Below are 25,996 nucleotides of genomic sequence, written 5' to 3'. Positions count from 1 at the left end.
TTTTATGCTGAAATTAAAACTGTACAATACACAATACCACACCAGAAGCACATCAAGTACATTACACATGCACCAAATAAGCTCACTATGTAGTTATGTTACCGAGCCAGGCAGCGTACTACAGAGGGGAACTGAGGAAGCCAAGCGCACACACATCTGGAGAGAAAGCTCTCAAAATACATATTTTGCAAGTATTTTACAGGGAAATGGTTAGTAATTTATTAGCTGAGAGTGCACCAGAATCCACCAGAAGGCATGGAAATTCACCTCCGCATATTCCAGAGCTGGCTACTATTTTATTTTAGCTGGCTACTTCAGATTTTCTGGAGAACCCTGATCGTAGTATTATAATGCCGCTTTTCCACTACAAACGCGGCTGAGTCGGGCTGAGCCGTGCCGTGCTGAGTCGAGCTGAGTGGGGCTGTTGGAGTTGCATTTCGACTACAACCGCGCTGAACCGTGCTGGCTGGAAGTGAGTGGACACATTGGGTGGAGTTAGCGAAAGTGGGTGGACGTCAGGTGATGTCGTTAAGCAGCGCAAACAGTGACATCAGTGATCTTTTAAGCGGTCGTCTCACGACCCGAATAGTAAACAATAAACATGGAGGACATGGAGTCGTTAGTGTTGCTGGTCTTGGTGCTGTGGCTTGTTGTCACCAACAACGCGGACAGATACTGGCAAGAGCGTATAGATGAGGCGAGGCGCATAAGGCTTCAGAAATTCTCGTAATTCGTAATTCTTCTTCTTCCGGGTTTACGGTGTTTACAGATCCCAGCGTGCTCGCGGGGCGTGTGTGGGCATGTGAGGACACTCCTCCTCACCAATCAGTGCACAGGGGAGTGTCTACTCACGCCCCCAGCCTCACTCGGCTCGGTTTGGCTCACTTCAGCCCTACTCCAAAACCGTGCGAGTTTTAGGGGCTAAGCAGGGCTGAAGCGAGCCGAGTCGTGCTGTTTTTTGGTAGTCGAAACGCGAGCCGTGTCGGGCTGAAGTGAGCTGAAGCGAGCTGAAGTGAGCTGAAAAAGGGTAGTGGAAAAGGGCCATAAGATGTCGTAGTTCCTCCTCTTGATATTTTTGTAGCGCAAAGTTCACAGTCTGCTTTGCTTTGATTTGATTGTTATCCGAATCATGAAATACGTCCAGATCACAGGTATCTCATGTCGTCTGTTATTAATGTGACAACATTACAGGACAGGAAGCTTAGGTCACATAGTAAATAAGCACAGTATCAGAACAATACCTAATTCTAGCATCTATATCAGTGTATCCCTCATCACAAATCAACAACTGACCTTAGACTCTTAAACAAATTGTCTGTTCTTCACTCAGAAATGGGAAATGGGTCAAAAATGAGGTAGAAATTTTTCATTTTGAAACTTCTTCTTCGTTTTGAAACTGACTTTGAATCATTTAAGAAACACTTAAAGCTAGACAGCCTTTCAATTTCATAAAATCGGTGAAATTTAGTTCCCTCTGAAATCTGGTCATTGTGATGGATGTTTATTTCTGTAATATCTCACAAAATATCAGGCTATTCTGTGGCTGGGATTCTGTGGTTATTTAATTTGAGGGGATTCCCGAGCAAATAATGTGCATGAATCGCTCACTTCGTGCAGTCAAGCAGACAGAGGAAGTCCGTGTGCGCATGCGCAGGTTTACCTTCTTCTTCTTCTTCTTTTGGGTTTTACGGCAGCTGGCATCCACAGTGTTGCATTACTGCCATCTACAGGTTTACCTTTGAGCGTGCACTGACAGTTCCATCATTCTGTCGCTAAACGAACAGCTGATCACACCGAGGTGCTCGCTGACCGCCGATATTTATTAGTTTGGTCCTGCGTTTCCTTCGTATATGACATAATGTCTTTTCTTCTCGCTTTCCATTACTGTAGTCAAGTCAAGTCTATTTGTATAGCACTTTTAACAATAAACATTGCCGCAAAGCAGCTTTACAGAATTTGAATGAATTAAAACATGAGCTAATTTTATCCCTAATCTATCCCCCATGAGCAAGCCTGTGGCAACGGTGGCAAGGAAAAACTCCCTCAGACACCACGAGGAAGAAACCTCGAGAGGAACCAGACTCAAAAGGGAACCCATCCTCATTTGGGCAACAACAGACAGCATGACTATAACATCAACAGTTTTAACATGAAGTCAGTTTCGTTGATGTTATAAACTCTTCACTGATGGAAACTTGAGTGCAAAACTGTTCATGACAACCGCAGTCCTAAAGTTAGCAAGACAACTGTAGTCTTCAGCCATAAAAGCATTACTGTAAGAGTCCAGAGCGTCTTCCAGGTCTGACTTTCAACTGTCCATATGGGGCCGAACTCCACAGGAGGTCTTTCACGTTTCATTCGCATACTCACGTCCTCCATTTTTCTCTCCTGTTTCAAATTTGTATCCCACAATGCCTTGCGCGAACAGGGAAAGCCCACCACGTGATGCATGATGTAGTATCTTGAATTGGGTCATGGTGAAGCAGGAAAAAATAGCGGAGAATTTAGGGCCATGTGGCCCTAAATTCATTAATTGTTTTATTTTAAAAAGCCTAATGAAATTGGAAGTCTGTGATTTGAATTCAGTAGCTTTCGGTTCACGAAACAAAAATAATTGGGTGTCGGGGAAAATTCTTTTTATGACCTACACTTAAAAAATCTGAAAGGCGGTCTACCTTTAAAGACAAATTTATTTAGTAAGAATAGATAGAATTACTTGTTGGTAACAACGATATTTGTGTCTTTTCTGAAAGGCTTTTTTTTTGGTCTATGTTTTTGGAATTTTGTATAATTTTTTGCTTTCAAAAACGTTTATATATATATATATATATATATATATATATATATATGTATATGTGTGTGTTTTGTTTTTTAATTGGATTTTTTTAATAGTATTTTGTCAAGCACTTTAGAGTACTACATATAAGTGCACTTTCTAAATAAAATTAAATAAATAAATAAATAAATAAATAAATAGAAAAATGTTCCCGGTATTACTTGAAGCAAGTATTTGGCACAAATGCACTTAATTCAGGTGCAGTTATACATAAGAGAAATCATCATCACACCCTGATGTCAGCTGTGCGTTATTCTGTAAAGTCAGAGCTCCAGTGTAAACCAGCTGTCGTCTACTGCGAGAACCCAAAATAGTGACTATAACACGTTTCTGCATTGATCATTCTCAAGATGGCTTTTGTTCATCGCAAACGCAGCAATCCATAACATACGATGCGAACAGGAGTCATTGACTGTAAAAGAGTAATGCTTTCAGTTGAAGCCTGACACTCATAAGATCTACACTCTGTACTGGGCTGAATTGGCTTTGCAGTAATGGCCCACTTGTTTTCTCCTCGTCCTCCGTGCACTCACTAGTTAGTTATGGGGCCATAAATCCGTTCCTTTCCACTCGAGTGGTTTCTGCCCATGAGAAAAGGTGACTTGTTAGTATTTGTGTATCCCAGCAGCATTTGGAGCCCTGGAAGCTCTACGCTACTGTCGGCGTGCTTCTGGTTATTGACGTCCTGTCCCTCACGATCTGGCAGATTGTGGATCCGCTACACATCACAGAGGAGGTACGGCAGTGCTTAGGTTCTCAGTGCATACAGCACATTGTACATGTTGTTGCAGGAATTAAAATGTGTCGTGGCTAGACTATTATGGTCAAGTAAGAGCCACCTTACATGAACAAAGTATCAGGAAGATGATTCAGATTGAAATAATGGAAATTCCTTCCCTTTCCTTTCCTTTCCTGTCTGTTTGTTGTTGCTCGGATTGCACGCTTTGAGCAGAAATTCACAAGAGAGGCGCCGAAGGAAGACTTGGACGTGTTGATTGAGCCCCTGCTGGAGCACTGCAGCTCTGAGAAGATGAACACATGGCTCGGTAACAGCACATGCATGAGTCGGGAAGCTAATATTCAAATATGAACATGTCGTTTGTAAATAGATACGAATACAGACATGGATAAGAGGTGCACAGTTTGTTGAGGGTTTTTTACCAAAAGGCATCTGGTTGAGACTGGAGCTGTGAAATGAGATGCAAGAACAAAGTCATGTGACTGGGATGCTGTTACTTTCATACAGGCAAGCGGTCTGATATAAAGCTTGAATTTACAGCATTCATTTATTCGTCCTTAGTAACTGCCTGGTCAGGGTAATTGTGGTTTAAATTTGGTTGATAGTTTGTGTATATTTTGGAAAATTGAACCAAATTAATACGTTAGATTGTCATGGGCAGGTACAGTGGTGCTTGAAAGTTTGTGAACCCTTTAGAATTTTCTGTATTTCTGCATAAATATGACCCAAAACATCATCAGATCTTCACACAAGTCTTAAAAGTAGATAAAGAGAACCCAGTTAAACAAATGAGACAAAAATATTATACTTGGTCATTTATTTATTGAGGAAAATGATCCAATATTACATATCTGTGAGTGGCAAAAGTATGTGAATGTCTAGGATTAGCAGTTAATTTGAAGGTGAAATTAGAGTCAGGTGTTTTCAATCAATGGGATGACAATCAGGTGTGAGTGGGCACCCTGTTTTATTTAAAGAACAGGGATCTATCAAAGTCTGATCTTCACAACACATGTTTGTGGAAGTGTGTCATGGCACGAACAAAGGAGATTTCTGAGGACCTCAGAAAAAGCGTTGTTGATGCTCATCAGTCTGGAAAAGGTTACAGAACCATCTCTAAAGAGTTTGGACTCCACCAATCCACAGTCAGACAGATTGTGTACAAATGGAGGAAATTTAAGACCATTGTTACCCTCCTCAGGAGTGGTCGACCAACAAAGGTCACTCCAAGAGCAAGGTGTGTAATAGTCAGCGAGGTCACAAAGGACCCCAGGGTAACTTCTAAGCAACTGAAGGCCTCTCTCACATTGGCTAATGTTAATGTTCATGAGTCCACCATCAGGAGAACACTGAACAACAATGGTGTGCATGACAGGGTTGCAAGGAGAAAGCCACTGCTCTCCAAAAAGAACATTGCTGCTCGTCTGCAGTTTGTTAAAGATCACGTGGACAAGCCAGAAGGCTATTGGAAAAATGTTTTGTGGATGGATGAGACCAAAATAGAACTTTTTGTTTTAAATGAGAAGCATTGTGTTTGGAGAAAGGAAAACACTGCATTCCAGCATAAGAACCTTATCCCTTCTGTGAAACATGGTGGTAGTAGTTATCATGGTTTGGGCCTGTTTTGCTGCATCTGGGCCAGGACGGCTTGCCATCATTGATGGAACAATGAATTCTGAATTATACCAGCGAATTCTAAAGGAAAATGTCAGGACATCTGTCCATGAACTGAATCTCAAAAGAAGGTGGGTCATGCAGCAAGACAACGACCCCAAGCACACAAGTCATTCTACCAAAGAATGGTTAAAGAAGAATAAAGTTAATGTTTTGGAACGGCCAAGTCAAAGTCCTGACCTTAATCCAATGGAAATGTTGTGGAAGGACCTGAAGCGAGCAGTTCATGTGAGGAAACCCACCAACATCCCAGAGTTGAAGCTGTTCTGTACGGAGGAATGGGCTAAAATTCCTCCAAGCCGGTGTGCAGGACTGATCAACAGTTACCGCAAACGTTTAGTTGCAGTTATTGCTGCACAAGGGGGTCACACCAGATACTGAAAGCAAAGGTTCACATACTTTTACCACTTATAGATACGTAATATTGGATCATTTTCCTCAATAAATAAATGACCAAGTATAATATTTTTGTGTCATTTGTTTAACTGGGTTCTCTTTATCTACTTTTAGGACTTGTGTGAAAATCTGATGATGTTTTAGGTCATATTTATGCAGAAATATAGAAAATTCTAAAGGGTTCACAAACTTTCAAGCACCACTTTATGAGCAAAAATAATAACTATCCTACACACATTAAAAAAAAAAGACGGTCACACCCACTAAACCAGAATATAGATACAGCTATGAATATTTGGAGCACTAAACAGATCCAGGTACAGATATTGTCAGTGTTACACCCGTCTGTATGCATGAGGGGAATTTTAATATTGTAATTGTAACACTCACTGGGAATTTTTGCTTGGTTCTTTTTTTCTCCACCCCAGGTTTTTCATTTCATGTAATATTTTGCACTAATGAAACAAATTAATCACATCCTCAATAAAACAGATTAAACCAGTCTGCGTTCTGTGGTCACAGAGTGATTAAAATGCGTGTGTGAAGTAAATGTGTGGCCGTGACCTTGAGAACAGAAGTGTGAATTACCATGAAAATTACTGTGAGACTACAGCTCAAGCATCGCTGTTGAATTATTGTTAATTAATGCATTTTATCCAGTTAGATAGGCATTAAAAAAAAAAAGCAAGCCAATATTAAGATTTAGTTTCTGATCAATTTTCGGACAGCCAGAAAGACAGTGTTTTGAGTAGATCTATAATAAAACAGCACGTTTGTTTTGTCTGTATGACCTTGTTGTGTCCTCACTGTTCCAGGGGTGGTTTATGGCTACAAGGGCTTATTGCTGCTGCTTGGCATTTTCCTCGCCTATGAGACCAAATCTATCTCTACAGAGAAGATAAATGACCACCGAGCCGTGGGAATGGCCATCTATAATGTCTCTGTGAGTCTCTCAGCTCCTCTGTCCCTCCATCTGTTTCTGTCATTTTGGAAATTTCACTGTGCTTCTCGATCCACCCAGCTGAGGGATATATATATATATATATATATATATATATATATATATATATATATATAATGACACAAGTGTTTTACTGGGAAATACGTCGCTTGTATTTTTCATACGAACTACATGCGGGACATTGAGTGACACATTTTTCAATAGCCTCACCCGTGAGGAAATCAGTGAATTGTTTTGATGAATTTGGGGACTTTTTGTTTGTGAATGTCTCGATATAATTCAAAAAAAAATCACACGTTGCTTGAAGATATGAAGTTTATCTACTCATGTTGAAAAACTCGCATTTTTTCATCCAAAATACATCACGGCTCTGAGTGACATATTTAAATAATACTGGCTGGCGTTGCGTGGTAGACAAGTCGACGAGTCGAAGACGAGTTCAGTATCATGCTAGCTGAAAGGAATATATCTGATATACCATGAAAAAAGCCAGTCAGTGTTGTTATTATTCATCTCATCTCATTATCTCTAGCCGCTTTATCCTGTTCTACAGGGTGGCAGGCAAGCTGGAGCCTATCCCAGCTGACTACGGGCGAAAGGCGGGGTACACCCTGGACAAGTCGCCAGGTCATCACAGGGCCGACACATAGACACAGACAACCATTCACACTCACATTCACACCTACGGTCAATTTAGAGTCACCAGTTAACCTAACCTGCATGTCTTTGGACTGTGGAGGAAACCGGAGCACCCGGAGGAAACCCACAGGGAGAACATGCAAACTCCGCACAGAAAGGCCCTCGCCAGCCACGAGGCTCGAACCCGGACCTTCTTGCTGTGAGGTGACAGTGCTAACCACTACACCACCGTGCCGCCCATTGTTGTTATTATTATTATTACTATTATTATTATTAGACATACACATTCCATGGAACAATTGTAGGTTTTACAAAAAGTTAAGAACAGAGGGGCTACTTCCCAATATTATACATATGGGCCACTTTTTTCATTGAATAAAAACATTTATTTTTTTCGCAGTCTGGTTTCCATCAAATCCTGCGCTCTGATTGGCTGGCGAGTGGGTCCGTATCCTACGATACGGACCCTAGATACGGACCTCAGATACGGACCTCTGGCAACTCACTCGTTCACAACAACAACAACAACAAACATAGTAGCAATTTTTGTCAACATTTATTTTTGCATTTCTCAGGAGAACAGCATTAATTTTACAGCATGGATAGTGATAACAGTGTTCACAGTGAAAGCGAGTTTTACTACCCTGAGGAAGAAGAAATAAAAGAAAACATTTCAGGAGAAAGCTAAAAACCTCTAACTGTTGCTAACGCCGAGCAAAAACATGGCTGAATCCTGAATGACTCAGTTTTGTATAAATAGGGGACTACATAGGCGGCAAAATGTAGTTTTTTTCCTGCCATGGAAGTGCACTTGTATACCAAGGAGGAAGCCATTTGCATTACAGCCATGAATGAGGATTCAAAATGGCGGCTCGGCTCGGTTTTCCCTTTCGGGCACTCTTGTTTTCTGTTAGAATTTGGTAAAGAAAAAAATAAATATATTATTTACCAGCTTAAGGTCGGTCCGTATGGTGAAATACCGTGACCTCGGCCTTGAATACTGACCTCGGCCCAGAAGGCCTCGCTCAGCACTTTCAAGACCTCGGTCACGGTATTTCACCATACGGACCTCCCAGCTGGTAAATAACATATATTTATTCTATTCCCTTCTAGCAGATTTATTGATGCCATGCTATATTGTTATCTCTTATCCTCCATGTATTACGCCACTCTCCCCAATGGAGAATGAGCATGCAATATTGTTATAATATTGCACATTGTCAAGACAACATGATGTCACATGTTGGAGTTCATTAAAAGATGATCCAATGACAACTTTTCTGCTGCGCATGTGCACAATCGTTTCTTTGTTGGCCGGGAGAGAGAGAAGACTGGGTTAATTTGGTGCTCGAATTAAGTACCAAATAAATAAACTGAAAATTGACACTAAAGACGCGCTGAGCACCCGAAAGGCTACCAAAACTTCATTATATATTCTTCATGCATATTTACAAGAGAAAAACATACCAACCGACATCGAAAAACTGGAAAAGAAACACATCGGAGATGTAAAACCTCCGCACTAGTGAGTGACTCGGACAGTTTGTACATAAACATGGTGGCGACATTTGCTTTATTAAAAGGTGAAGATTTAAAGAGACAGACACGCTGAACACCTGAAAGGCTACCAAAACTTCACTGGATATTCTTTATGCATATTTACAAGAGAAAAACAGACCAACAGACATTGAAAAACTGGAAAAGAGCGCAATAGCAGAAATATTGTCAAAGTTCTACTTGGAGGTGAGGAAAAGTGACAGAGACTTTTACAAGACGACGTCACTCATGGACTTCACTCAGCAAAGCCCTTTTGTTTTGAACAACTGTGATGTAACGATTAACTACGACCAAAAGTAACTTTAAACTTGAACCGTCAGCCTGGATATAGCTTGTATAGAAGTTGGGTTGTTGTTCAGGCTTTTTGGGCTTGTACCATTTTTATTGTTAGAACTTTGACTTTGTACAGTACATTGGATTGATAGAACACTGAATTACATTTGATCAGAATCAGCATTCAATATTGGTAAGTTCCTCCCTGTTCTTAACTTTTTGTAAAATCTATAATTGTTCCATTGAATGTGTATGTAAAATAATAATAATAATGGCTTTTTTCATGGTATATCAGATATATTCCATTCGGCTACTCGTCTTTGACTCGTTCAATATCATGCTGGCTGAATGGAATATATCTGATACACCACTCAACACCAGCCAATATTATTTAAATATCCAAAGCACTCGCTAGCATGGAAGTTTTACATGTAATCCATATTTTATGGCATTTTCAATTCACTGCAACAGTTTACTGCGGGCGCCACCGGTGAACAAAGAAATGCTTCTGCACATGCGCAGCAGAAAACTTTCTCAGTGAATATTCGCATCAGCTCTGACGCATGACGTCATGTTGTCTTGACAACCGTGCAATATCGTAAACCATATTCAACGCTCATTCTCCATTGGGTAGAGTGACGTAATACACGTAGGATAAGCGATATGCTAACAATATTGCATGCTATCAAACCAAATGAATGAAACCCGCTAGAAGGGAATAGAACACGTGTTTTTATTCCATCGAAAAAGTGTCCTGAATGTATAATGATTCCTGATATTTCACTCCGATTATGTCACTCCCAGTGTTTTCCCGCTGACTAGATGCGTGTTGTCAAAATAGCGAACCGGTTTAAAATTAAAATTCTTTTGATTAACTGGGTGGTTTTGTGTGTGTGTCCAGATAACATAAAGAATATTGCACGGTGGCGCAAATATATGAAGTTTATCTTCTCGTGTTGAAAAATATATCAGTCATTCGCTTCACACTCTCTCTCTCATGATATATACATTCATTCACCACTTGAAGATAAACTTCATATCTTTGTGCAATCATGTAGTATCATATGCTCATGCTCGCTGGCGTTTGTGAGATTAGCAATAAGACTGGTGTTAGTCAGCCTTTCCTATGTTCCTCGGTTCCTCTTGTTTTTTGTGAATCTTTCTTGTACTTTTACTTTAATAAGTCACGAGTTATATAGAGTCTAAAAGCTTTTCTACTTTCACCTCAGTAATCATTTTCAAGCTGTGCTCCATTTCCCAGAGAATTTATTTCGATAAGGATGTAATTTTACGTTTTACCTGAGTAAAATTACAATTGTTGGAAATTCTACCACCTTTGGTAACGAGATGAATGTTTTCAGCACTGTGCTACTCGGCTGAGTGAAAAAACTCACTGAATGCTTTTCTGAAATGAACTTTTTTGGCTTTGGAAATATTTTACTGTGATTAAAAAAAAAAAAAAACGCTGGCAGCAGAACTTGTTACAATTAGCCACTTCTCAGAACAAGTAAAATTCTTGAGTAAAAGTGCCTTGAGTGAGCATGGCCTAATGTACACCCTCTTAAATACTGAGTAAGGTGCTGTAGTTTCAGGCAAAACATTAAAGCAATTAAAATTTCACAAAGTGATGAAAATGCAGAAATATGTCTTTCACTGCAGGATATCTCAGTGCATGAGAATTTCTCTTTTTATCAGCAAAAATGAAGTCTCGTGTTAACATTTGCTTAACGCTTATACTTATAGAGCTGTATGGATTTAAACAGATCAGATTTCTCATGATAATAAATCATGCAAATATATAATATATAGCCACCGTATTTCTTTTTCATATAAACTTTGTTATAGATTTCTGTTTTATGACTTCTACATTGGGGCGGCACGGTGGTGTAGTGGTTAGCGCTGACGACTCACAGCGAGAATGTCCGGGTTCGTGGCCGGCGAGGGCCTTTCTGTGTGGAGTTTGCATGTTCTCCCCGTGTCCGCGTGGGTTTCCTCCGGGTGCTCCGGTTTCCCCCACAGTCCAAAGACATGCAGGTTAGGTTAACTGGTGACTCTAAGCCCATGTTTACATTAGACCGTATCAGCGGATCATCAGATTAACGTTTTTAAAACGATTAGCGTGCACACAGCAACGCCAATACACGATTTGCGTGCACACAGCAATACCAATACACGGATACGCTCGGCTCCGCAGGCATCCTGCGCTCCAAATCACTCCGCCCTGAACAGCGAGTGCCCTCTGGAGGGTGCGCACTCCGGCCCTGCGCAGCTCACAGAGCGCACGAGTGAAGCGCACGAGCAGTGATTCGGGACTGAGCTGCTGTGTGTGTGATCCCAGCGCATATCACTTACCACTTGCAAGTGGAAGGATGGCAAGCCTAAAGACAATCGTAACTACACAATGGGCAGTATTTGCATCAGTATTTGCAGTATTTTCATACTTTTATACTCTTTAATGAAAGGTGATACAAGGCGGAAGTCCGTGCCGTTTTTCAGCAGTCGCGTCACATGACCAACGCCAGCGAATCAGGAAGGTGGATGTCACAGTGACGTTGTCCAATGAGACGCCAGCTAGAGCTCAGCACAGCGTATCCGCGTATTCTGAATGTTTACACAGCACCGGACCAGACACGATCTGGATTGAATACGTGGACACTGGCGGATTCCCGTTTCCCGGCGTTTCCAGGCGTTTTAATGTAAACGGACAGTGCATCCGCAAAGAAAACGAGACAGATACGGTCTAATGTAAACGTAGCCTAAATAGACCGTAGGTGTGAATGTGAGTGTGAATGGTTGTCTGTGTCTATGTGTCAGCCCTGTGATGACCTGGCGACTTGTCCAGCACTGCAAAAACCCGGCTTACAAAAACAAGAAAAAAAAGTAATAAAATTAGGAATATTTTACTTAAAATAAGCAAAATTAGCTGCCAACAGAACAAGAAAATTTGACTTGGCAAGATTTTTAAAAACAAGTAAATATATCTAGCTTTAGAAACCCCACAGATGTCTTAAAACTAGTGTATTTATACTAAAAACAAGTAAAGTTGTACTACTCATTTTAACATGCTAGATACTTTGTCCCCCAACCAACAGTTTGACTATTTCATCCGGACGTATTGGTGTGCTCTGTTTAAGTAAGTGTCTATACCAACTGAGACCGCCAAATAAGTCAAAATCAGAACAACAAACCAATCCATTTTGTAGCCTATTTTTGTTGCCAGATTGACAATACAACAATTCATTTAATTTAGTTATCTGTTTTGTGTTAAGAGATTAAAAGAAAGGATAAGATGCTTGAAATAAGAAATTCTGACTTTGACAAACTTGTTATGGTTAATATATTGTAACACCGATGAAATTATGGTAATTTTCATTTTAAGACAGAACTTACTCATAACCAGTAATAAAATCTCAATAACAAGTTATAATACTGTACCTTATTAAGATAATTGAGGGAAAAAATGCTGAAAGTAAGTGAAATACTCTTACACAAAACCTGCCTGGAAAGGAGAATTATCTTGGCAGACAAATAACAAGCATATTTTGTCTTGATTTAAGATATTTAATCTTGGTTAGATTTTACTTTTTGCAGTGAGGGTGTACCCCGCCTTTCGCCTGTAGTCAGCTGGGATAGGCTCCAGCTTGCCTGCGACCCTGTCGAACAGGATAAAGCGGCTACAGATAATGAGATGAGACTTCTACATTATCGAGTCGATACAAAAACATTTTAGAGTCCAAATGTCCGTTTCATTTTCCAGCACAAAATTAAATGTTACAGAAAAAAAAAGTTTGTATCTGAGCAGCGTATTCCATAAGAGAGCACTTTTCAGATTAAAAAAGAAAACGTAATGAAGGCTGCTGGGTTTTGGTGCAAAATGAAGAAGCGAGTGTGACAGTCAAAGTGTCCAAAAGAACTGTGGCTGGTTCTGGAAGATGCTCAGTAAAACCTACAGATCATTTCCGCATCAAACTGCACTCACTGGACCTCAGACTACTATTTTTTTTTTTTTAAAGCAAAGGGTCGTCTCATACTTTGTTTAAATATTGACTTTGATTTATTATGGCTTACTGTTTACGGTTTATAATATTTTTTTTAATGCTGAATCATTTCATTTCATTATTTTGAAGCCATTTTTAGTCTCCAGCATTTATTTCGTCTCCATTTCGTATGAAGGCTCCGTCCAGTAAATTCTGACTTAGTGTATGATACTTAACAATAAAACGCAATGCTATCAGAAAACCGCCAGCGACTGGGTATTTTGATGTGTCCCGCTGAAACAAGGTTAATGTTAACGCTCCGAAGTTGACTATTTTCGTATAACATCGTGTCCCAAAGTTTTTTCTTTCTTTTTTCCAAAAGTGATAATTTCCCATTCATTAGAAAAACGTATGTTTGTAGTTACGTTGTTGTAAAATAAGATGAAAGTTAGTTTCTGTTGTCACTTACGTTACAGAAACTATTCTTTCACCAACCTCTCTGTTTCTCACTCTTGAGGTTAATATACAAAAAAAAAAAAAAACCCCACAGCTTGTCATGTTACCGAGAAACCAGCAAGTACAAAGTGCTGACACTGGAGAGACGAAAATGCTAAATAAACACGTCCTCACAGAAGACTTTGCTATGTCGCAATAATTAAATGTTTTTGAGCAAATTCGGTATGCACAGCACTCGACGCTGTTCTGTTAAAGGCAATTTAACGTCCGAGTGCTTCTGTAAATGGTGACACATTTAATGGATCAAATCCGTCGTGTCAGAAAAGCAAAAGTCAGCCATGTATAAAAGCGACGGCTTCATGCAAGTCTGTGTGACTGAACTCAACTTCTACATGACAGGAAGTAGATCTGTTTGTTTTCAAAAAGCTTTTGAATACAGTCCAAATCAGATTGCATCTGTATGCTTTTATAAATGTCACAGTGATGAGTAAACAACTGTCACCAGTGGTCAAACTGTGAAAAACAAAATTAAAAAGAAACGGTGGTTTGGCGCACCGCCACCACAAAGTACCTGCGCAGCGGAAAACCCCCGTATGAACCTGACAGTTAGCTCCTAATGTGATCGACTCATTTGCGTGACAATGGAGAAGTTTGATTTTCTTACGAGGGTTTTTTTTAAAAAACCTTTTTGAAGGAAGATGTTCGGTATCGAGATCTGGTTTGAGTGTTAAACTGCAGTACAGAGGAAATTTGCCTCAAATTCTACTCAAAAAATTTCAAATTTACTCAAATTGTTACTCTATGTGACGCCTGCGAGTGTTTCGGGGGCGGTGCCTCTGTTGACAGCGCGGAGCTGGAAGTTGATTGTGCTGAATGTCGCCAGCTGCGAAGCCTTCACCTGGGCCTATTAATAGGACTTTGTTTGTGTGTGATGTGCGCCGTGAGCGTTAGGCTTCACGTTGGCCATGGGTTTGGGTTTGGTAATTTGTATTTGTTAAAATTGTATGAATTCCAGTAAAGAGCATGATTTTCTGTTTTGAGTGCCTTATTTTGGGTTTGGGGTTATTTGTTTGAGTCAGAATGTTACACTCTACGCCAGATAACATTTGATCCATCTATAAAAAGACTAAAAGTTACTCTTTTGATAGAGCTGTTTTTCCTCTGTTTACTCTTTGTGGTGGGATTTGACTCTATAGAGATCTTGCAGTCACGTAACCGGAAAGTACACAACTGCCATCTTGTCGGTCAAAAACAGCGCTGAATACTGCTGCACTCGTGTACAGAATGGATCAATTTCAACCGACGGACTACACGGCTCATTTTTCTAATGAACAGATAACTAGATATATGTCTAAAATAAACAATCTACAGATTAGTGACCCTTATGGCTTTCCGGACGGAGTTTTCATGACCGGATGTTGAACTGCCAGCGGAATACCCAGACGTGTATAATTACCTCATTAACTTTCCCTCGCTGTTCAGTGGTGAAGCACTGCGTGCTTATAAATCTCTGGACAGTTTTCTTTACAGAAATTCAGGATTTGTCAGCGACTCAGATGTGGCATCTTGTAAACAAGAATCCTCATTGGACGGGTAAGTCACTTAAGTATTGAGTATAGCACTGACCAGCCGATTATAGAATAGAATAAGGTAATTCCAGCTGTAATTCCAAATCGTCCATCTTGTTTACATGGATCTGGCGTTGGAGAGGTAGAGGCTTAGCAGTGGAGGTTTGAGTGGCTGTTTTCTGAGCTTAGTCAACAGGCCGCTCTGCAGCCTCGCTTTTGCTTCCGTTCCCAGCGCCGCCTCCTTCGCTTTGCTTCCGATAACAATCCACGGAGACCCCGCTGGTTTCGCTATCTCGTCCGGAATGTTGTGCATGCGATGGAAATCGCTACAAACCGTCATTTTCTGCTGGAAACCAATGTCCAGTAAGTCCATACGGTTGTAGTGGATATTGAAGTCCGGTACAGACGAACAACACGCAAAAATACACACAAAAAACAAAAACCGTGCACAGGTAGGGAGAGCTTGTAGCCGCAGCCGTTGTAGTAGAAGTGTATATAGTAGGGTTTTCCAGAAGAAAAGGTAGAAGTAAAAGCAGAAGTAGAACCAGAAGTAGAAGTAGAAGGCGGAATATGGCGTTTGACCGACAAGATGGCGTCTGTCACAATCTGGATCGGCTGTGACGTCACATGCAAGTGCTCCATTCAGTGTGCCTTGAAATTAACTCCTTGTGCTATTTTACTCAATTCAGAGCCACAACCAACTGTGTTACACAATTACTCTGTAATTTTGCTCGCACTCCAACTCCAAATTTTACTCTCGAAACTCAAAACAGAGCAGAATTAATTCTCTTTGAGGAAAATACTTTTAACTCTGGAAAAATTGCTGAGTCATTTTTCCTGTGTATGCAGCATGCAGTGCAGGTTAAACACTCGTGAAATTAAAGTGCATATTCCGGACCAATTTCTTTTTTTTTTTTTTTAAGATGAAAGCATGTCCCTTTACACACTCATCCAGAAGGGTAATTTTGCACAAGGCCATCTGTCTACAGCAGAAAAAAATAAAATAACAAAACGCGTCTGGAAAAATCCCAAGGGAGTCTGGAGCCAGATTCGTGACGTCACCTGCGGAAGCGCCAGCAGGCTGCGCGAGCTTTGCACGGTTTCAGTGCACAGCCTGTGTAGACCAAGCGCTCACATTTCTCTCTCATTGTCCGGTCTTTTGGAAAACGATGAGTACTAATCCCATCATGATTGGTGTTGCTACACCCTCCTACGATACATCTGTTAACCATTTTAATAATTACATGATAACGTTGAAGAAATTTGCAGAAAACCACCAGGTCGTTTTCTCATAAACAAACCAGCGCTGACGTAGGATTCAGAGGGAGGCGTCCCGCACGTGACGTCACGAAAATCAGTGTTTGCCGGGAAATCCAAATGACAAGTTTTTTCAGAGGTGGACCAATTCGCCTCAAATGACTTGATTTCAACTGAATTTTTCTGGTATTGCGCAAGGTAAAAAAAAATTGCACAAAATGCAAAATGTGACAGATATTTGACCAAAGTTTAATATAAAATAGGAGAATTACATTGATCTCGCTCCTGAATTTACCCGCAATATGCACTTTAAACCTCGTAACATGGGATATTCTTTTGATATCTACTGATGTGGTCACAAATTGGTGCAATTTGCTGCTAATAAATTTGGTCCTTTGGATGCAATGTGATCATGTTTGAGCTGATTGGGATGGTTTTAAACTGCTGATGGTTTCATCTGGCAACCCTGAATCCTTCATAACCACCTCTCAAATACCTGAAATATCAATTCAATAAAATCACACCACCGTGCTGTTGAGCTCTCATTTCTGGTTGGTCAGAAGGCATGATTAATTTTTTATCACAGTAACCGTGAGATAGTTTGGCTTCAAGGTGATCTGCTGTCATTATGCGCTATCTATATAATAAGCTGCACAGTTTTTGTTTGTTTGTTTGTTTGTTTGTTTGTTTGTTTGTCTTGAACTAACATCGCCATTTCTCAACAGATTTTCACCAAATTTGGTAACTAGGTCCGGGAATGACCCGGAATTTTGCAGATATTAAAAAAAAATTCATGTACGGGTCCCAGGGAGGTCCCTGGAGGGCACAACATCCACCCATCCCCTCCCTCAATGCCTTTCACGTTACATTTATCAACACAAACTCTCAACAGATCTTCACTAAACGTGACACATAGGCACAGGAGATAGCCACAATTTGGCAGAACTCAGAAATTTCATATTTGGGCCCCAGTGGGTCCCCAGTGGGCCCCTGGGTGGTGGATGTTTGGATTTTTGTTTGTCTTGGGTTAACATCACCATTTCTCGATGGATCATCAACAAATTTGACATGGAAGTCTGGGGGCAATCCCGAATTTTGTAAAACCCGAGCAATGCCGGGTAACCTGCTAGTATAAATATATTTTTAAAATGTGTAATATTTTTAACCCTTGCTGGCCGAAAGGCCCAAAGTGGGATTATGTCGTGATGATGTCCATCCGTCCATCCCAGGAAGGATGCTCACCTTCTGAAATCAACTCCTCTCTCAATTTTTGGAGGAATTTCACAAAACTTAACAGGATTCTTTGTTATATGTCGACATATAACAGAGTTATGGCCTAGTTGCCAGCAGGGTATATTGTGCTCTCAGAGCACTCTTGTTTCTGTAAGGACGAAACAATTATTTGAACATTTTTGAAAGTAGTCTTTTTTTTTTTTTTTTTTAATAATCAAATGTAAAGATTTCTTTAAGTTTTCTGACAAACTTTTTTACGGTGGATGGATGGCTTTCTGGAGTATTTTTTTGAGTAAATTGACAAGCTGAATTTTTATTTTTTATTAAAGATAGACTGCCTTTTAGATTTTAAGTGTAGGTCATAAAAAGAATTTTCCACGACACCCAGTTATTTTTGTTTAGTGGACCAAAAGCTACTGAATTCGAATCACAGACTTCCAATTTTATTAGTTTTTTTTTATAGAACAATTAATGGCAAAAAATCTGCTGTTTTTTCCTGCTTCACCATGACCCAATTCAAGATACTACGTCATGCATGACATGGTGGGCTTTCCTTGTTCGCGCAAGGCATTGTGGGATACAAATTTAAAACAGGAGAGAAAAATGGAGGACGTGAGCGTGTGAATGAAACGTGAAAGACCAACTACAGTAACGGAAAGTGAGAAGAAAAGACGTTATGTCATATACGACGGAAAGGAAACACAGGACCAAACTAATAAATATCGGCGGTCAGCGAGCACCTCGGTGTGATCAGCTGTTCGTTTAGCGACCGAATGATGGAACTGTCAGTGCATGGTCAAAGGTAAACCTGTGCATGCACAGACGCGCACACGGACTTCCTCTGTCTGCTTGACTGCGCAAAGCGAGCGATTTCATGCACATTATTTGCTTTAATCCCCTCAAATTAAATAACTTCCCAGCCACAGAATGGCCTGATATTTTGTGAGATATTACAGAAATAAACATATATCACAATGACTGAATTTTAGAATGAACTAAATTTCACCGATTTTATGAAATCGAAAGGCCGTCTAGCTTTAATGTTAAACAGAAAAGGAGGCTTGTGAAGGAATGGCTGCTCTAACGGACAACCAAGACTAAGTTGGTTCATGAATGTTTCACAATAAATGTAAATATAAATTGATGCAAAGGATGATGTGGGTTTTTTTTTTATACAAGGATAGTTCTTTTTGGAAGGTATAAAAGGAATAAAACACTTTGAGACATGCTGTTATTAGAAAATAATCAACACTGTCATAGGTCATAGATCACGCAGCATCAACACTGATTATGTTCCTCTAACGTCTTATACTTAATTTCTTACAAAGCGATAACATGTTAATGGAGGCCAAACGGATGGTCCCAAAAATAACTCATTAAAACTAGACACTGATTTAGTATTTATACACGAAATCACTTTTCAAACACTGTGTGCTCCAGAGAGCGTCTTAATATCCAAATCTGTACAGTGCGTTTTACGAGACCCGGAGTCTGACTCTCTGGTGTAAAATCTCGTAATGAGTCCTACATGATGTCAAATCCTCTTTGAAGGTTTATCATTGCCTTATGACACATTTGGATCTTACCATTTTCACAGATGTTTTCTGTTTCGAGCAGATGCTATTACTCAAACTACAGCCCCAGACAACCCGTGAACAGTTTGGGTTTGTGTGCTTTTCTGAAATCTATAACTTCAAAGAGTGCAGATTTGCTGAGCAGCTAACACCATGCTGAGTCGAAATCACTGCGTGAGCAGGATGCTACGCTCTGGGTTTATCAATCATTCCTGCTCAGAAGTGCTTTCTGACTGACTCTCCTTCTCTTGTTTCATTCCCGCTGTCATCTTCTGCCTCGTCTCCCCGGGTTTGTCCATTATACAGTGAGCCAAATTTGAGCACGCAGACTATCTCAGCTCTTGCTATTAAATAAATAACTCTGATACGTTCAGAGATGCAGTCTGCTGGGCACTACCACAAATTTTTTTTTCTTTCTAATTTGAGCTGAAAGGGAATATGATAAAATGAAAAAGAGACCTATTTCAGCAGGAACCAGATCTCTCTGTAGTTGGCATATCACTGCAGCCGCAAAGCTTCCAGGGAAGGATTACAGTCACGGTTTCCTCTTGCCTTCTGGATTATTATAGAGATTTTCTTCTCATAACCATTCACACACGGGGCAATTTAGAGTAGTTAACCTAACGGCATGTCTTTGGACTGTAGAGGAAACCCACGCAGACACAGGAAGAACATCGGCCCCATCAGCCAACCCGGAACCTTCTTGCTGTGAGGCAACAGTGCTCACCACTGAACCACCATGCCGCTCCATGAACCAGTGAGTTGAAGAAAAACACCAGTCTGATATGCATTACAGCACTGTCACCTCACAGCAAGAAGGTTCTGAGTTCGAACCTCGCTGCCAGCTCGGGCCTTTCTGCCAACTCGGAGTTTGCATGTTCTCCTCATGCCTGTGTGGGTTTCCTCCCACAGTCCAAAGATATGTGAATGAGGTCAACTGGTTACGCTAAATTGCCCATAGGTGTGAAGCTGAGCGTGAATGGTTGTTGGTATCTGTGTTAGCCCTGAGATAGATTGGCGAACTGTCCAGGGTGAACCCCACCTCTCGCCCATGGTCAGCTGGGATTGAGTCCGGCTTTAAGCCAAGTCAGTTTATTTGTCAAGCGCTTTGAGCGACAGACATTGTCACAAAGCAGCTTTACAGAAAATTAAAGACTTTCAAAGTGCTGACTGCAAAGTCATCAGAAACGTTCATTTTTTTTTTATTATGCATGGCATTTTCCTATGTTTCGCAAGAACAATATCATGCGGACGAGATGTGATCATTTTGATATCCTGAGGGTCGCTTTTCTCCATTTTGGGAACATTTTCCTCCCTCTTGAGGTAAAGAGTACGGCCCTACAGAAACAGGAAACAGCCGAATGCGAGGAGCTTTAACTAATTAGCATAACTATGGAACTCCGTGGGCGGCACGGTGGTGTAGTGGTTAGCGCTAGCTATCGCCTCACAGCAGGGAGGCTCTGGGTTCGAGCCCCATGGCCGGCGAGGGCCTTTCTGTGCGGAGTTTGCATGTTCTCCCCGTGTCCGCGTGGGTTTCCTCCGGGTGCTCCGGTTTCCCCCACAGTCCAAAGACATGCAGGTTAGGTTAACTGGTGGCTCTAAATTGACCGTAGGTGTGAATGTGAGTGTGAATGGTTGTCTGTGTCTATGTGTCAGCCCTGTGATGACCTGGCGACTTGTCCAGGGTGTACCCCGCCTTTCGCCCGTAGTCAGCTGGGATAGGCTCCAGCTTGCCTGCGACCCTGTAGAACAGGATAAAGCAGCGAGAGATAATGAGATGAGATGGAACTCCGTCACACCAAGATGGCGACGTGTGGAAAACGTCGTGACTCTGCATCGACCTCGGAGAGTTTTGAGTCGCGGGATGTAATTTGTGGTTGACATTCGTGAACAGATCTGTGAAACAAAAGATGAATAAATTATATCTTTTCTCTGTTCCTGCTTTTGTGTTCTCGTTTCGTTCTCTGTAAGATCAAAACATTAGGTGTATAACTCCGTACTCGCTACCGTGGAGTCAAGTCAATGATAGCTAAGCGCTAGCTAGAATGATTTAGTTATTTGTCCAGAAAAATGACATCATCTAACCTTGCATGTCACCTATCTTGCAGTTGCGCTCACTAGGCAGGCTTTCCTTTTCTTTTCCGCTGGATTTTCGCTGATGGGAGAGCCGAGTCCGCCATGTTTGCCTACACCGTTAAAAGTAGGTCAGACACGCCCCACGGTGGTCACATGATATCGTTGCTCACTTGCTTCAGCAATCTCTGGAATCATAAAACGCGGGATGCTTTTTATCTCAGCAAAACATTTACACACAGGATACACAGTGTGTGTGTGTGTGTGTGTGTGTGTGTGTGTGTGTGTGTGTGTGTGTGCAGGGATAAATTAATTTATCCCTGATGAGCAGGCCTGTGGCGATGGTGGCAAGGAAAAAACTCCCTCAGACAACATGAGGAAGAAACCTTGAGAGCAACCAGACTCAAAAGGGAACCCACCCTCATCTGGGTGATGCTTCCCACATGACCCTGACAAATAAGTGGCAAGGATGATGGATGGATAGATGGACATGCATTACATAGTCATGTTTATATTTAAATATTTCTGATATGTGTAGTGAAGGCTTGTAGAACTCGAGTCCAGGACTCGGATTCGAGTCCGGCTCGTGCCCTAATTTTAAGGACTCGTGACTTGACTTGGACTTGAGCACTGATGACTCGGACTTGTTCATTAACTGCATTCGGACTCATAAATTGGAGACGAGGACTCGGATTTTTTATTTATTTTTTGTAACATGCCATAATAATTTGGCATAAGATATTTATATCTACATTAATTTTTATACTAATTTCGTGCAAGAGAATGCACATTCACCTGTTCATACGTCATGTTCAGGAGCAAACTAACGTTAACAACGCCAAAATGCCTGGAGAGACGCCTCTAGGATTGTCCGCTTTGCTTATACAGACTTCTCGTGCAGTGGGAAAAAATGCACTGCTGTGTGTTCCATATGCAGACGAACTGTCGAGGAGACGACATCGACAACCTCGAACTTCGATCGTCATTTGGCAAGACTCCACCCAGAGAAGGAAGTGACACGCTATGTTCATTGCTCTGTTGATTGTGGGTGGGGCTTGCTTGCTGAGCGATGAACTAGCTAGTGTTAACCCTCTCATGTTATTTACCCTGTTGATAGTGGGCGGGGCTTGCTGAGCGATGAACAAGCTTTTTATCTGTAGACTACACTGCAAAAAATAAAAATCTTAGGAAGTTTATTTGTCTATTTTCAAGTCAAAACATCTAGCCACCCTTATTATAAGACATAATTGCCCAACAAACAAAACCTCATTTAGCTAGAAAGGCTAGTTTTTATACAGTCCATCTTGAAAATCTTGTACAGACAAAATGTCTTGAAAAAGTCTTATTTGGAGCACCTTTGAAAATAAAACAAGTTTTTTTTTAAACAAGTAAGTACATTTTGGATATTTCTCAAATGCGGTTCATCTTGTTTCAAGAAAAAAAAACAAAGTATGCTTGTTTTGGGAATAAATGAACTTTACTGAAATCTTTGAATCTAGTGCCCCCAAAATGCACTGTTGCTTTGGCGTTGTGTAAGCACTGTAAGTCAAAATGCGTAGACGTTTGGTCACCTTGCATATCTTTAGTTTACTGCGACTGTTTTCTCAGTCATTCAGAGTGAGCTCCTTCTAGATGCTGTACAGACTCTAGACCAGACAGGTGCCTTCAAAAAGGCTATGAGTGAGTGGAGGGCGTTTTAGTGAGGGCTTTTTGGAATGCTGTGAGTTAAGTTCAGTGTTTTTTGTTTGTTTGTTGGTTGGTTGGTTGGTTGGTTGGTTGGTTGGTTGGTTGGTTGGTTTTTTGTGCCTGATCTTGTAAACCCCTCGTACACATGAATAGTCAGTGCCCCCAAAATGCACTGTTGCTTTGGCGTTGTGTAAGCACTGCAAGTCAAAATGCGTAGACTTTTTTTTTTTTTGTGCCTGAGGTCCTGGGGAAGTGAAATCTTAAAGTGCTGATGACACGTTTTTGACATCTTTGGCGATGTTTTATAACATAAAAAGTAATTCCCGATGATCCATATATTAATTCGCGAAGGCGCCTATTTTACAAGTTATGATGATAAACGCGGCTATTTGGGCAAATTTGACGGGGCTGCAGCACCCAGGAGACGAATGAGGAGGAGGGGCTATATGACGTCAGCGAAAGAACCTTCCTTGTCACTTACCAGTTTGTTGTTGATGCGGCAGGTGTTCAGTTTATCATTATTAGTATTTTTATTAGACATTATTTCATATATATATATATATATATATATATATATATATATATATATATATATATATAGTTATTATGCCTTCGTGTTGTGTTGCCGGCTTTTGCTCCAAAACCTACAAGGATGGGGTAAGTTTATTCAAGTTTCCCAGAGATCCCGAGCTGCATGCGAAGTGGGTGAAGCAAGTCAGGCGCACTCGTGACAAGTGGGAGCCCTCCCCAACATCCGTCCTGTGCTCTGAACACTTCGATTTGGATTGTTTTGACACCCTTCCCAGCTTAAAAGAATCTCTTGGGTGTTCAGTTCAGCACAAACGTGTGTTGCTGCCATCAGCAGTGCCTACAGTATTCCGGAGGGGGTCTACTAGTAGCTACGCCGGATCCAGCAGTCGCCTGGGACAAGGCGACTCCTCCAAAGACAGTCCAACTGTCAGAACATGTGTTGAGAAATGACATAAGATAAAGGTACGTAGAGCTATAGAGTGCTCCGACATGATGCTAAAAATAGTAACACTGCGGTCTGCGCGGCCATCTTGGAAGTGACTCGCTCCAGAGTGCTCATAGAGTACACATCATAGAGTACACATTCATGATAATCATAAATGTAATCATAAAGTCGGCGTGATATCAGTCATGTATTTGCTTGTGAAAGCTTGCGGCTTTCATGTAACTGCTGCCTAGCAACGAGAGGCAAAGGGTAAAGAGGGTAGGCTATCATAGATTCTATTCGGAAGAGATCAACACATGATTGCTTAAAAATTAGGTATTTTAACAATTTGCATCTGTTTTGTGATTATCGTGACACTTGTGTGTTATATAGAACTGTATGTCTTATCAGCACATCGAGGATCTTCCACCGGAGGCTTTAGCAAGCACTCGTAGCAACACTACACTTTACCCTTTGCCATGCGTCGTTAGGGAACGGTAGCAAGTACCCCGATGACCGACTTCAAGAATATGTAGAAAAAATTTAGAAATTATACTTTCCAAAAGTCATTTGAGCTTAGTGTATTGCATTTCCATTTATATTGTAGGTTCTGGCTGATGTTTTTGCGGAGTATGACGCAGCTGCTGAATCAGAAGCTGCAGAGTTTGTATGTACTAGTTGTGAACATTCACATTATTATCAATCTCATTTATTTAAAATCAGATAAAATCATGCCATCATGATCACTGCTTAAAGTACCAGTATTTGGTTGTTGAAGAGCTAGCACTAGAGAGTTCACCGGCGTTTTCATGCACCATTTCCATTGAGTAGAACAGCCAGTGAACCGCAGCGTGTTCTTCCGCTGATGTCACAGCATGGCCGCGAGCCACGGACCCAGTTTTCTTGCGCTGTACAATTAAAAGTTGGATATTCGCGTAACAACAGCTTCTTTTCACGTAATTATAACAGAAATCTAACATGTTTGCCATGTTGTATAGTTTATTTAAGAAATTGCATAGAGTCATGTTCGTGTCATCAGCACTTTAAGAGATGTTTTAATGTTTGAATGTTGAAATGGGAAAAAAAATAAACTTGTTGCAATGCTACACATGTCAACTTGATTCAAGATAGTCTCTGGTCTCATATCTAGAGTATTTTACTAATTACAGGTCACAGAAGGAGAATCTTTTAAGCTAGCAATGCTTAGTTGTAGAATTTAACAATCCTAATATTAGTATATTTATCTTAAATTCAGTTTTTACTGCTAAGACTTTGTCATGAATTTAAGTGAAATACCCTTAAAATGAAATAAATAAAAATGACTTGAATGGCTAAATGTTAGAAGTACGATCTTGTTATAAGAACTATTTTGATTATTTTGAGTTAATCAGATCTCGCATAATAAGTTCCCCAATCTTATTTTGGAATTATTTCATCTAAAAACAGGTTAGATTTTACATCTTGCGTTAAGAAATCTTACCACGTCAAATTTGACTAGTTCCATTGGCAGATTTTTTTCACCTGATTCAAGCAAATATGCTTTGTTTTAATCTTTTATTTCTTATTTTTGAAAGGCCATTTTTTTGCAGTGTATTCACTAAAATGTGGCGGTCGAGCAGGAACGTTAGTCCGACACAGTAGCAGAGATGCTTTCACATAAAGGCAGCAACAGCCACCGTCAAATGGTGCAGTTGGGGTCTTGTTCTCTGACTCGAAATTTTCCTTAATGACTCAGACTTGAACACCTGGGACTCAAGACTGGACTCGGACTCGAGGTTTAGTGACTCGACTACAACACTGGTGTGGTGATCCAGATTTTTCATTGGTGCTGTATTTTCGTTGCTCCTGTAAGAAGGGAGCAGTTGAGGCCACAGGAGGATGTTGTTAGTGCTAGTTCAGTTACAGTGGAGTTCAAATATCAGGGTAAAACTGTCGGAGTTTGTTATTCGCTCCTAAAAACAAGCAAGCAAGTGATTCTTTTGTCTCCGTTGACTTTCAAAGTCATATTACTGAGAAATCCGGTGCAGCTATGCTGTATACTGCAGTTGAAACTCTACTAAACTGGTCACTGATCTACAGGATGATGAGTGAGCTGGCAGTGAGAGTGCTATTAGCATGAAAGCTTAATGACTGGAAGTCGAG

The 25,996-nt window shown here is 40.7% G+C and overlaps 1 protein-coding gene across 1 annotated transcript in view; it reads left to right on the top strand.

The window, feature by feature from the left end:
• gabbr1b (gamma-aminobutyric acid (GABA) B receptor, 1b) overlaps positions 1–25,996 on the top strand; it is a 134,190-nt gene that overhangs the window by 99,401 nt on the left and 8,793 nt on the right. The window contains exons 13-15 of the mRNA XM_060904042.1: positions 3,465–3,572; positions 3,789–3,882; positions 6,461–6,588. Of these exons, the coding sequence (XP_060760025.1) occupies positions 3,465–3,572; positions 3,789–3,882; positions 6,461–6,588 (330 nt within the window). The remainder of the gene's footprint in view (positions 1–3,464; positions 3,573–3,788; positions 3,883–6,460; positions 6,589–25,996) is intronic.

This window comes from Neoarius graeffei, chromosome 22, assembly GCF_027579695.1.
Source record: "Neoarius graeffei isolate fNeoGra1 chromosome 22, fNeoGra1.pri, whole genome shotgun sequence".
NCBI lineage: Eukaryota > Metazoa > Chordata > Actinopteri > Siluriformes > Ariidae > Neoarius > Neoarius graeffei.
The sequence above is the reverse complement of the archived record's forward strand: the minus strand, read 5'-3'. Positions and strand labels throughout refer to the sequence as shown.